This window comes from Xiphophorus maculatus, chromosome 4 (assembly GCF_002775205.1).
Source record: "Xiphophorus maculatus strain JP 163 A chromosome 4, X_maculatus-5.0-male, whole genome shotgun sequence".
NCBI lineage: Eukaryota > Metazoa > Chordata > Actinopteri > Cyprinodontiformes > Poeciliidae > Xiphophorus > Xiphophorus maculatus.
In genome coordinates this window covers 33,401,173-33,415,532 of record NC_036446.1, presented here as the reverse complement: position 1 = coordinate 33,415,532, position 14,360 = coordinate 33,401,173, and the positions used below count along the sequence as shown (strand labels likewise).

The window sequence follows — 14,360 nt, the reverse complement described above, 5'->3', positions numbered from 1 at the left end:
AACACAACAGCGGACACTGAAGGCTCACCCTGAGGTCTTCCACTTTGATCACTCCATTCCTGGGGACAGGACGACAAGAGTTCAGATGTACAATCCTCTCTAAGCAGTCTGACAGCCACACAGGACACAGGAAGTACAGAGTACACAGGCCATGGCTGGTGTCAGGGAAGTGCAGCAAGGTTCCAGTTTCAATCAGGAAACTGATGGCTAGATGAAGTCCAAAGAAGAGAAAGGCAGAGAGTCATAGCCAGGTCTTTTCCCTGTAAATTGGGATAAATACTCTGGTCTCCTGAAAACATTTATGAGTTGAGCCATTATTAAAGTGTTAGAATATGAAATGGGTTTCCAATCCAGTCTGTGTACCAGTTTGCAGGTCCTCATAATCTCTGATGTCACTCTCTGGGTTCTGTTCAATGATGCTGAGTAACTGAGCTTCAGTCAGGTACTGGACCTCTCCTTCAGCATGTCTCCTCTTCTTCTCTGCTATCACTGCCTCCTGTAGGATCAAATAGCTCCTGGGAATCTGACAGACAACATACAGAAAAACAAAAGTAAAAAATGCAGCACTTTTCCATTTCACATAAACACCATGATCTTTGGTTATTTGGTGAGCCAAAAATACAGTTGAAACCACAGGTTTACATACACATACGTAGCAAACATCATCAGAAGAACATGGGACACAGTTTAAAGCAAAGTTAGGATGAGCAAGAGCCTAAAAAATCTCCAGAGGAGCAGCAGAAGTGGGACCAATCAGAGAACATGACTTTGATTTTCAGATTATCAAGCAAAACATCCACACGCACACAGAACGTGTTTGTGTGGGAGAGGCGATCATAAGGAATAAACCCAGTAAACGGGGAGTCCACATATTAGATGATCAGATCAGAGTAGAACTCACCAGTCTGGCCAGCAGCTTGCTCCCACAGCCTGAGCTGCTGCTGCTGCTGCTGCTGTCCTTCATAGAGAGAGCCACATGGTAGAGCAGCATCTTCAGTCCATCGAAACCCTCCAGAGTCTTACACGACACCTCACTGAGCGCCAGGAGAAACACAAACAGATGAGTGCAGCAGGTTTCATTCATGTTCTGAAACACTTTGGATGTCTGACGAATCACAAATTCCTCTGGTAGATTACAGAGAAACTCGCTTCTGGCAGCTGGGAAATAATGCCAAGCCAAAATAAAATATTCTGTACTGTAGGTATATTTATGATGTAGACAAAGAACAGCAACATAGTCATTCAAACATCTGGCATATTTACAAGTTACAGTCATCTTTTAATTTGATCAAAATTGTCTGGGAGGCAATGCAAGAAAAAAGAAAACAGAAACTTCTGTGTCCAAAAACACAGTTCTGTTGTTTACTTATGAAACCTGTCAATAAGGAAGTCAAAACGTGTTTTTATTCATCCTAACTTCTCAAAGTACTTTCAGACTTCTTGTCACTTTCCCCCATCCACACTCTCAGGCTACAACATCCATTCACCACCAGACATGATTGGTAGACAACAACTACATGTTCAAGGTCTAGTCAAAGGACACATAAACACATGTAAACACCTGATGAACAGGGAGACGGTGTGTGCTTGGTTGTGTTTGGGTGTCAAAAGGTTTTCATGTAAGAACTGCTACAACTTTTATCAGGAAGCATTTCTTAACTTGTAGGCACTGGACAGAACTAATGGCATCCCTCTGTTACTGACCAAAAAGCCCACAATTCTCACTGACATAACATAAAACTGATTAAAGTAAAAATGAATAAAAATTTCTTAGAAATTAACCAATGAAAATCAGACTTTCCTTTTGAAATGTGACTCAACAGTGTTGTGCCCCAAGGATTTCATCAATGTTAGGCTTATGCAGCTATTAATAATGGTGATTACAGACAAACTGCATCTTACTGCAGCTGTTTGACGGTGACATCGGGGTAACCAGCGGCCCGCGATCCAGACGGCGATCGGCACAGTGCAAGAACATAAGCTCGCAGTGTTGCCAGCCTCTCTGTGCGGAACTTAGTATCAATGAGGTCCAAATGGGTTCCTACAACTACCACAGAAGAGTTGGGCGCTCGTGCCTAGAGGACACAAAACACTGGAAGTTATTATACATGTAGAAGAAAGTTAAGACATAGAAACGCTGTGTTAGAGACATTTTTTTACAGTGCAGTTCTAATGCAGGGGAAGCCCTTTTTAAGGTTAAGGTTAGATTTGGAGGGATGGTGTGATTTAAGTTTTGGTTAAGGTTAGGATTATGAGTATAATGGTAATGAGTAACGTAAGAGTTTGGGGCTTGCATAAATGCTGTTGCTAATATCAACAGAAGTTAATACAAAGTGCAAATGTGGGTAAAATTACAAACTTTTGTGTGTGTATATGTGTGTGTCCTTGTATTAAATTGTAAAGCACATTTTTGCAACAAATACAATGTTGTGGAGACTGGCTGCACCTTATAGGGCTCAAAGTCTGGGTCACATAGGAAGAGGTGCTGTTTTAGGGTTATGGGTCAGGTTTAGGACTAAAGTGTGAGTGGAGTTTATGTTAGGTTTAGGATTAGGTATATACTGGTAATGTTTAGGGTTAGGGTAAAGGTCAAGGTTACACTATAGTAATTGAATGAAAAATGAATGAAAGGCAATATAGGGAGGGGCCAATAAAAGGGCCAATATAGGGAGAAATAACGTGTGTGTGCCTGTGTGTGCATATATAAAAGTGTGAAAAAGAAAAGTCACCTCTATGTTGAGAAGCCATGTCTGCAGGTTGGCCACAGCCTCCTCTCCCAGAGCCAAGTTCCAGATAACCACGTACAGGGACTTATCAGTGAAGAAACACTGGTTGACTGTGGTCATGCTGGCCGGACCACCAATATCCCACACATGGAACACGACTGACTCCTTCTGTGATGGACGCATGGAGAAATGTTCCAGCTTTGAGTCTGTGTGCATGCTGAGTTGACAGTAAGCACATGTTATGGGTTCTCTGCATTTTCCTCACATTATTTTTGCCTGCATTGGGTTTTTCCAGCTCCCAGCTGAAGGTGGAGATACTGCATTCTGAGGGGGTGAAGGGAGACGCCTTGCCCGTCAGTAGAGCCTCCACCAGAGCCGACTTCCCCTGCCTGGGCGGACCGACCACCAGCATCTTCAGCAGTCTACAGGGCTCTGCTTTTCGAAGCTGCGCCCGGAGGAACGCCAGGACAGAGTTGGTGCCTGTTTCCCAACACACCACACATATTTTATTCCTGAATCTGTAGCACAAGTGCTTACCATGTTTTATTGGATTCATCAGAACTTTATGATATTGTTCACAGGATCACATTGCCACTGTGTGTACTGTGTCTAAAATGACCCAATATCAAGAGCTAAATAGAGTCATTAGTGCATACATTAGGAGGAGATTGTCAACAACAGCTGGAAAAAAATGATAGAACCAGCAATCTAAGAGGATGCACAGCTGACCACTCAAGACTGAGCTGGCAGTAAGATATTCTGTTTTTATAAAACATTCCTTAAAAATGGAAGTTATAGTTTTTCAGTCACACAACTACACAGTCAGACAATCAGTTAAAACCTGATCAGTTAGATCTATCTGTGAGAAGAATCAGAGTGTTTTTGTGGTGAAGTAGTACCTTCATCTTTTACTGCCTGTGGAATATTGTTGATGTTGAGGTTTTCAATGTCCAGCTGCCACAGGTTGGAAAGTTGTCCCAGTTCTGCTGGTAGTTCTCGGATTCCAGGGTTACTATCAGCAGGAAACGTAACATCAATCAGAGAGTCACAGCAAGGGGAATTCACAGCTATCACACTGTCTGGATGTCCAAGCTTGGATGAGTGTCTTCTTTTTAGAAGAATATATTAAATAAGACCAATCTTAGTTAAAGGGTGGGTATTACACACAATCAATTTTTTTTTAGCTTTATCTGATCTTATAATGTTATTCTCTCACAAAAAACATACCTGGTGTGTTACTATGATTCTTCCAAGCAAGTTTGAGGAATCTTTGAATCTCCCGTGGCAACCATTCATGGGTGTCAAATGCGTGTTCATACAAAGCGATGCCTATTAACCCAAAGCTCTACCTTGGAGCTGCAGTTTCCAAAGTGAGATTCTGCCTCACAGAGCAGAATGTCTGCTCCACTCAGCTCCTTCAGACTAGCAGCAGCAACAATTAGTAAGCACCTGGTGGGCCTGTGCTTCTGCTGAGCTCATAATACAAACTATAATGCTCATAAGAGCAGTTAAAACACAACATAACTATAAACCAATGTTGTGATGACGTGCTGAAGGCAGAGTGTTGGAAAGGATAGGAGCTTATTGAAGAGCTGGAAGCCTATTTTAAGGCGTCAGATGAAGCTATGACGTGAAGTCAAATTCACATATTCATATATATTATATTTGATATATACATCCTTTTTATAACTGAAGGTGACATAGTTACTTGATTGTGCTATAAGATTTCACTATGTGCCTGGAAAATACATAATACCGATCCTTTACTAAGGGAAATTACTGCATTTATTTTTAATTCTAAATATGACTTTCACTGTGACAGATGCACAAGACACACAGAGAGACTCACTTAGAGAGATACAGCTCAGTAAGGTTGTGTAGAGCACACAGTGACTGGGGAACACACTCCAGTTGGTTATCATTCAGGATCAACACTTCCAGGGAATCTCGCAGAACACTGGGGAACTCAATGGGACACACTGTGGAACAGAGAACACAAAAAGTTAAAGCTCACAGCTCAGACACACTGGACAATACACATCTCTGCTGCATATGAATGGATAAATATGTTGGAGTGAAACATTTTATAATGAGACTGTAAGTGTTTACAGCACAGAGTGGCATTCAAAAGCTTTTGAGTAAATTATCTTTACAGACACAAAAAATGGACAATAGCAGGTGTGTGATCACAGATGCCTGAAGAGAAGATTGAGTAACTTCATAATAGACAAATTTGACCTTAAATTTTAATAACACCTCCTTTCAGGCTGCTTTCCTAAATAAAGAAAAATACCTCACACATAAATTTGTATGTTTATTTCAAAGGGATGTTTACAACATATGCAGATTACATTGTAATTTGAGAGGCAAATTATGATAAACTAAATAAAAATGTACATGAAAATTGAAAGGAAACATCTGGGGGATATTTTGGCACCTTTTGCTTGGACAAAAGAAATGCACACCAAACATATTTTGTGTGTCTATTTCATTTTCAAAACTTTTTCGAGGGCAGTTTTGCTATAAAATGTTGCTGCCAAGAAAATCTTTCTCTAGTTCTGCAATTTTAGTAACTATACAGACATTTAAGACCAAATCCAGCCATATTTACATAGATTAAAACCAGGATAAAATGCTTAAAATGATTCTCAAAGACCAGTGCTGTTTGTAACACACAGTGACTTTAAGATATTTGCAGACTTATGAAATTGACTAACTGACTGAGCGACCGTTACCTGGGTCTGGATCTCTTCTGTTCCATGTTGTCAGGAAAGCTAGTCTCCTGGATTTGGGCCCCTCTTCGGTTCTAAAAGACAGAATTTGCAATGAAGTCAGAAGTACACTTCAACTTCAGCAGCATTGCATACAGTTAGGAACATCCTAATTATTCACACTACGCATGTCTCTTAACTCAAAATATCAGCTCAGCTGACTCATAAGATGACAGATTTTTCACCCAATGTAACAAGGTAAATGATAATCAGCAAAAAAAAAAAAAGACAGACATTTTCACATTTAACAATAATGTCAAATAGCATGTATAAGTCAGAAATTAGGTTGAGGAATATTTTTAAAAGTCAGTAATGTTCCAGAGTGGCACCCACATTGTGGCAGCAGGTTGGAGCAGCTCTGTTACGTTGCTTCTGATTGGTTTTCCAGACTTTTGTTTGTCATGTTTCTGGTTAAATCATTGCATATTTGGAAAATTATTCCCTCTGGTTCTGGATGCTGAGCAGCTGGAAGGATTTTTGCTCTTACTTTTGGACAGTTGTTATGGTGCATAACTGTGGCAACAAGGTGCTATTTTTACAACTGGTAGCAGCTCAGTAGCATTTCGAAAGCTGAGATTATATCTGAACTATGACTCCAAACTCCAGAGGAGTGGAAACAAGACTTTATGGATCCAGAGCAAAACCAGAGAGCAAAGAGAAAGAGTCATCTATTGTAATAGGAAAGAATCATATCCAGACTAATGCTCTCTAACCATACGGCCAGACAGGAACTAAAAGAGGAGCAACAAAAGCAAAACTGATGGATTAGAAAAGCTGACAACAACTGATGGTATCAGCCAGGAGATGATACTGTGGAATATCATCTGCTGTCTGGATGTTGAGCTGTTAGCATAGCATGAAGGTCATGAGACTAAGGTACAGCAACAGCCTTCAGTGAGAGGTCTCTTCAGATTAGTTGCAAGACTGACTGCTATTGGACATCCTTCCTAACACCAGTCTATTCATCCACAACCATACTTTGATATTTGCCTCATAAGATTTACAACATTTAATTTCCATTCAGATAAATAAAATAGTTTTGAATTAAATTTTATTTTTTTCCCCAGAGGAAATTTTTAGCATTCAATTGCCTTTATTTTATAAAGAACTGCAATTATAGTTATTCTGGACATCATATAACATTTTTTAATGGATAATATTTTTGTAAAAATAATGATTTTGAGCTTTATCTCAGACATTTAGCATGTTAAATATTATGTTATGTCAATGTTATAGTAGATTTTATTTACATCTCACATCTTTTGATGATAGTACAGTTAGAATGAAGACTGAATAAAAATAACATAAAATATAAAATCACAAGTTTGCCTAGATGAGCACAATTGCTTGTAAACAAAACCACACAGAACCTTTAGAACAATCACTGTCGGCACTGAGTTAACCAAGAACTCCATGGAATGGAAAATGACATGGTGCAAAGAAGAAGTGATCACTCTTGTTCCATATAAAAGTGGAACTTGTCTGTTTTTAGGTGTTATAATGACCCGTTGCAGAAATTCAATAACTCATAGTAACATTTGATGTGAACCACTGAATCACTGAAAAGCTTCCGAGGCCTTTCAATGGTTATAGAAGAGGCTGCGAAACAGCCCAGGTTACCAGGAAATGGTGGCTACAAAGTGTCTGGGGAGGAAAAAAAGAGAAAGAAATACAAGAAAACAGCTCTATTTTGTCAATTAAAAAAATAATAATGTAGATGTGGTGTTGTGTGGCGTGGTGACAGAGCGGGCGGAGGCGGAAGTTCAGATTTCAGGTCTCGTCCTCAGTTCCTTTGCCACATGTCCCCCCTTCTTCTCGAAGCTGCACAATAAACCTAGCAGCTGGATTGGGCTTGTGTACGTACTAAAAGGATGGCTTTTAGTACGTACTAAAGTACGTACTTTTTTAAAAGTGTCATTATTATAATTAAACCCATCACAATATAAAATTTGATATAGCCTTACTATCCAGATGGAGCAAAACAAAACCACAGAGGCATTGCGTTTTGGTTTCACATCAGCTGACATCCATAGTTATTCCCGCCAGACTAATTTTAGCTGCCTGCCTGTGAACCAGGAAGTGTTTCCGGGTGAGCGTGTGGACCGACCTGCCGAGCTGGTTCCTGGACAGATCCAGAGTCTTGAGCTTCGAGCACTTCCATTTATTAGCAGAAGGGAGCATTTCAATCAGATTCCCACACAGCTTTAATGAGATGATGGCCTGAAGGGAAGAGCAGATGGAGGCAGGAGGCATTAGGACAGGGGTGCCCAAAGTGGGTCCTCAAGGGCCGGCATCTTGCATGTTTTAATTCTCTCCCTGGTTTAACGCACCTGGATCCAATGATGGCTCATCAGAAGGCCTAAGAAGAACATTGACAAGCTGAAAAGGTTGTTGCTACCAGGGAGAGAACTGAAATATGCAGGATGCCGGCCCTCCAGGACCCACTTTGGGCACCCCTGCATTAGAACATTGATGCTGACAGAGTTCCTGCTACACATAAAGTTTCTGAATGCAAACAAACTGAAACCACCTCATGTTCTGTAGTGTATTTAAGGTAAAGGAAGCAACAACAAACTAAGATTTTATATAGCATATAAAAGTTGAAGATCCACCTATCTGGTAGAAAGGTCAGTAAGTCAACCCAAAACATCGGACTCAAAAGAGTTTATTTGTTGTTTTATTTAACATTTTTTTCATTCCTTTTTGTTAAATAAAGAATAATGTGTAAAGTAAGGTGGATAAAAGAAAGGAAGCAGTCTGACGGTGTGACAGGACAAGCCCCCTTCCTCCCTGCACCTCCACGGTTCCCCTGCCATCTGACCGTTCCATGAGCCATAACAAGCTATAAAATTATTGGTTGTAGCCGATTTATGATTTGAGTCATTTTTAAATCATTTCTAGGTGAATGTGGATCTGAATAGGAATGTACAGACAGTAAGAGGCAGGTCAGAATACTAGCCCATACAGTCTCATCTGATATCAAAACAAGTATCAAGAAAATTTGTCACAATTCAGTGATATTTAAATAAAATAAAGGAATTGCCTAGTTCCTAATTTTTCAATAATTAACAGGAACACACTGTACCACAATCAGATTGTGCTTCAGGTCACATGAGGATCAGTTTCTCTCATGAAGTTGCTTCTTACAGACATTCAGCATAAACCAGGGAAATAAAATTCATGAAGAACATTACAGAGAACCAGTAACATCCTCTTCATCAGACTGTCACATAGCAACTGAAGACTTTCTGTCAGAACCTTCTCCTGTTCCGCTGTGATACAGACTGCTACGTGAGATCCTCCTGGTCCACTCTCATCAGCATCCACAGCAACTCTTTGAAGTCACTTGGAAAATATGATTTACAACATTTCATGTCCTTTTAGGATTAATATTGGATTAATAGAACTGAAATGATAAAGTCTCATTTTAATGTGGGTAGATAGACGCTCTGGTTGTTCAGGTTGCAGTAGTCATGACTCAGATGACTGAGAATATACGCAGTCATGTTTGTCATAGAAAATTCGCTTTAGATTTGTAATTAATCTTAAAAGCACAGAAATGTCTAGTAACAATCCACATGATGGTCCATACCTCCAGTTCAAAGATGTAGGAAGGAAGCTCTTTGAGGCAGTTGTCAGAGAAGTCCACCTCCTGCAGCTGAGTCCTCCAGAAGATGGATATGGTGTTTGGAAGATTCTCAATCCGATTGGACGAAGCTTTGCATTGATTCTACATGAAAGGGTCAGATAAGTGGACAGGCTGTTACTATTACCATAACAGAAAAACTGTGTATTGTAGTTTTTCTGTCTGTGACTGTACTTCGATTACAGCGTGAGTGATGGAAACCAAAGTCAAATGAATTGTTTCAATCCATAAAATTTACAATTATAAGTTGATATTGATTTTACCAATGATTCTGATAATTAATTATTATCGAATAAAAACTTGGCACATTCTGCACATCAAGGGTGCTGTAGTGGCACAGGGGTTAAGCACAACCCTCATATGGAGGCCTTAGTCCTCCACACGGCTGTCGCAGGTTCGATTCCATTCCTGGTGACCTTTGCTGCATGGCTTCCTACTTCTCTCATTACCCACTTTCTTGTCAATTCACTATCAAATAAAAGCCACTAAAACCAATAAAACCTTAAAAAAATAATATTTTATTGCTTAAAACCTGTCAAGTGGGACAGTTTCATTTTCACTTGGTTCAGATTCTGTAGTAAAAAAAACACCTATTCAGCACCTTTTGCTGTTAATGTTAGAAGAACTGCAGAACCATACATTGCTACAAATGATCTTGCATTCACTAAAGGAATGCTGTCATTGCATTTCAGGCTATAAAATGTTTATTTTTAAAAAAGGAATTTATTCACATATTTGTATGTATATCTAATACTGTAGAGGCGTAAGTGTTGAAATGAAAAATCTGCAGAATGAAATTTTTAAAATCCGATTTATTGTCAGAATAATGGATAGAATAACTAATTGCTAAAATGATCATTAGTTGCAGCCCTACACAATATTGGCATGCCTAATTATAAAAACTGCACACATACTCTTCAAAATGTAATAATAATAATAATGTTAACAGTCAGTCTCCTAAAATGGAATTAAATGTCATCTGGTTAACTGAAAGTTTAAGCACTAAACCTTCAGCAACGTGGATAAAGATTTAAGCTTATAATAGATGCTCCAAGAGTCAGACCCTTTGACATTTTCCTTTTAGTCATGATAATATATCACGAAAAACCACAACCAGTAATAATTAATGTTTATCCAAACTCTTAATAGAATGAATCAGACAGTTGTTCTTAAGCAGCATGACTTCTTACCAGTGGGCAGGCCCAGGGGTCAGGGAAAGCACTCAGTTTGTTTCTGCTCACATCAAGGCAGCGCAGGGACTTTAAACAGTGCATGACTGAAGTGAGCAGGCTGGTTAGACAGTTACCAGACACATCCAGTCCCTCCAGCTTACGCAGACCGATCCAGTTCACAGCTGGAAGAGCAAAAACAAGATTTAATCAAATAGGGGAAGAAAACTAAACTAAATTAAAGAGTAATATTATTTGTAAATTGTAATGTATTGCTGACATACAGTATAGCTGAATGATACTTGACTAATTTACTGAATGGTGTTATGGTTGGCGAGTTTGGGTTGTGATTTCTGTAGTTCACTAGTTGAAAGCAGATCAAAATTGTCAAAACAAAATGAAGCAGTTTGTTTTTCTTCAAAAATATTAAAAGCTGGGGGGAAACATTATGTGGCCAGTAGAATATGAATTGCTTCATGATAAATGCAAAGTATTTGGATAAACTTGATCTTTCTTGTTATTTCCTTTAAATTCTCTATGCCTGTAAGCCCAGGTTCTAGTAAAGCTGCTCTCAGAAAATATTAACATGACATTTTAATTTAAAAAACAAACATACCAGTTTTTCAGCAAAATATAGGATCTTGTTTTATGCCAATAATTTCTTAATATTGATGAAAACATACTGGTTCCACTGGGAGATTATTTCACTTCTAACATTGGAAAAATGTATCGTTTGTTATGACAAAATTTGGTTTTATTTCAATCAACCAAGCAATCAATGAATTTTCTCTATAAAGCATCCTTCATGTTGGAGGCAGCTTCCTGGAAACATAATAAATGGTATTTCTGACCTGGGTTTGAAGCATCCAGTCTGCAGGTCCAAATACCAGAGTTGTGAAGCAAACTGAACCTGGTGGGATGCTCCCTTTTTCTCCCCTCTGTGTATTAGGGCTGGTGGACATTAAAAGTCTTCTCTTCCCTGGACTAGTCAGGGGAGTCATTGCTCATATTCTTTGCTTAATATCTCAATAAAATAATAATCAAAATGCATTTTGATTAATTCTTGATTGATTGACTCAGTGTTTCACCTCATGTAAGACTTATTTATTTCTTTAACATGTTGTAACTGAAATAATATGCCAATGGAAATAGTAGTTTTTATCAATATTAAATATGTAAGGAGACAGAGGAACTTGTTTTTCCACTGATTATTTGTCTCCTTTTATGCCATCATGACATAGTGACAGTATAAAGAAACATGTAAAAAACATATTGATTATAAAAGTTACCTACTGCAGTTTTAGACATGGCAACATTCATAATATGCATTGAGCCATCAAAGTGTGCCACATAATCAGATATGGAACATACTGTCAGGGATGTCAAACAGTGTGCTGAGCTGGTTATCAGCAACACAAAGTTTCTGCAGGTGGACCAGATGGAGAAGTCCAGTTGGTAAACTCTTCAGCTGGTTCTGAGAAATATTCACCATCTGTAATCTGAACCATAGAAAAAAATAAGTTTGAGATATTGCTATAAAATATTTATCCTGTTGAATTTAAAAACTGTTTTGATACTTTCAGTTCTATAGAAAAGTAGCTTCTAATCTTTGCGTTACGGCAAAACCAAATATCAACAATCTCGTGAGAAATGTTCTTATTTGCTCAAATAAAACAACTTGATGTCTGGTCTACTAATTAACTAAATAACAGAAAGACAAAGGTAAACCTTTAAACTACACATTTCTGTCTGTCTTGACGTATCTGGTCCCATACCTGGAGCAGATGACATCCTGGGAGTTCTGAGCAAACGGCAGCTCTTTAAGAGCGTTGTTAGACAGATCCAGAGTTCTGAGATGGATGAGGCCCCAGGGGACCACCGAGGGCAGAGCACCCAGGCTGTTGGAGGACAGGTCCAGGTGGGTGATTTGGGAGCAGACGTCCATGAACCAGTCCAGATCCAAATATGGTAACTGCAGGCCGCTCCAGTACACACGGACACTCTGCAGACACCAACAGACAGACATACTCATCCCCACAAAGAATGATTTCAGAGATATGGCCAATAATAAGACATCTTAGAACTGCTTGCCATAAAAAATGTCCTGCTAACATTAAACTGATGTTGGTGCATTCTAAATGAGAATGTACAATATAAAGTTGTGTTCTTCTACTTAATATAGTCTAAATAGAGGAGTACATAGTTTACCCTGATGATGCAAGAAAGAAATAAGGTATAGACATTTAATACTCTAACAAGTGCACAACTAATGTATATGTGACTCAGAACTGCTCTGCTCCTATCAATCACACATCACAGGTGATTTCCACTTGATACCTCCAGCTAGAAGCGCCATAATGGAGCTGGAAGGTGTTAAACAAAAGCTAATAACACAAAAAATTCCACTGCTAACCCTGCAGAGGGCAAAGTCAAAGATCTGGAAGTATTTTAAACTGGTAGTTGACAACACCTGCGTTGGCTTCATGGACTGCAGCAAACATGCTGCATTTCTCTTTGATATCAGGGTTACTTTGGGCTCAAGCCTCTAACTAGAATTAATGAGTCGTTCTGAATCAGGCTGGACACAGTGTCAATGGGATCAGGCCCGGTTGGGATTTTTTAGGCCCGATCTGAACTCTAGTTACTGTGAAACAGAGTCTCTGCTGCCTGGATACTGAACTGTTAGCATGTCATGACAGACATGAGACTGTTCTACAGCAACAGTCTTCAGTCAGAGGCTCTTCAGATTCACTTGCAAGACTGACTGCTACAGGTGATCCTCTCTGCCCACAGCATCACCATCCACAACAACTCTTTGAAGATACTTGGATGAGATGAGTTATGACATTTCATTTGTCATGAAATGACAAATGAAATGTCATTTTCATGTATTTATTCATACTTTTGAATAAATTCAAAAGTATTTTTGAATTTAATTGGAATTTGCAAGATTGTAATGGAAGCTTTGGGCCGATAAATAAAGCTGTGATGATTTTCTTAGGTACAAAATGAAATCAGAAGTGTTTTCAGAATATTTGAATGATGCTAACCCATAATCTAAATATGCATTAAAATGACTTTAGGTGAATCTACTCTTTACATGGACACCCTTTATTTATTAGCCATTCATTTATTCTGAAACACTGCCTATGGGAAGGTGTGATTATCTAAAAACCTAGATTATACATTTAAACTAACGTTATTTTCACATGTACTAGTTAAGACTCAGACCTCCACTCCATTTGCACCAGATGTTTTGTCAAGTTTCTGTCTCAGGAGGAGTTTGCTGAAATCTGGATAGTCCATCAGAGTGTAGGATGAAAATTCAGCACCATTTTCAAGCAGGAAGTGAGCGATCTCCTCATTACCTAAAACACAAAACATTCAGTTTATCCTATCTACAAGAAAAGCCAGAGCTAAACTTTTCAGGGAAAACTTCAGGGAATCTTTTCCCTGAACTCTTTTGAAACATTTGTACAGACATACCTTATGCCTCATTGTGGTTCTGAATGTTCACAGTTCCGCAGGCTATGAAGCTGGTGTAAACTGCGCCATAGTCTGTAGTGACTAAGTTGTTACCATTGGTTTTTCTCTTACATTGCAGGTCTGGTAAATTAAATTATTTGAAAAGTGAGCTGAAGGGTAAACGTTAAAGGGATTTGAAGCTAAAATAAATATTAATTTTACTCTTAGCTAATGTTAAAGTATCAAACTATCTGTAAAATGACTATTCAAATCCCAGCTGTTCAAACTGGCCTAGGCCCCACAATAACAATCTCAATTTGAAGCTGTTCATATTGTCTGTTTTCCTTTCCTTGTAAAGCATCTTTGAGTCTCCTAAAAAGTTTGCTGTATTATTATCATTATTATTAACTCTCCAGTTTTTCTTACATACTATTTTCAGAAAGCATATAGATAAAGCACAACCAGAGACAGCTGGAAAAATGAACATCTGTTGGTGTCTTAATGCCATAGCTGAAGCAGTAGGATGCTTTTTGAACTGAGTGGGATGTCAAATGTAAACAAAGCAGGAACTGAAAATCACTCT

The 14,360-nt window shown here is 38.7% G+C and overlaps 1 protein-coding gene across 1 annotated transcript in view; it reads right to left on the bottom strand.

The window, feature by feature from the left end:
* Window positions 1-14,360, bottom strand: part of lrrk1 (leucine rich repeat kinase 1) — a 50,554-nt gene that overhangs the window by 23,286 nt on the left and 12,908 nt on the right. Inside the window, exons 6-20 of the mRNA XM_023331874.1 lie at window positions 13,544-13,680; window positions 12,088-12,314; window positions 11,684-11,811; window positions 10,334-10,497; window positions 9,090-9,227; window positions 7,605-7,717; window positions 5,462-5,532; window positions 4,576-4,705; window positions 3,626-3,738; window positions 2,992-3,206; window positions 2,730-2,894; window positions 1,903-2,075; window positions 902-1,034; window positions 364-523; window positions 29-207 (exon numbers count right to left, since the gene is read on the bottom strand). Coding sequence (XP_023187642.1) covers window positions 29-207; window positions 364-523; window positions 902-1,034; window positions 1,903-2,075; window positions 2,730-2,894; window positions 2,992-3,206; window positions 3,626-3,738; window positions 4,576-4,705; window positions 5,462-5,532; window positions 7,605-7,717; window positions 9,090-9,227; window positions 10,334-10,497; window positions 11,684-11,811; window positions 12,088-12,314; window positions 13,544-13,680 — 2,246 coding nt within the window. The remainder of the gene's footprint in view (window positions 1-28; window positions 208-363; window positions 524-901; window positions 1,035-1,902; window positions 2,076-2,729; window positions 2,895-2,991; window positions 3,207-3,625; window positions 3,739-4,575; window positions 4,706-5,461; window positions 5,533-7,604; window positions 7,718-9,089; window positions 9,228-10,333; window positions 10,498-11,683; window positions 11,812-12,087; window positions 12,315-13,543; window positions 13,681-14,360) is intronic.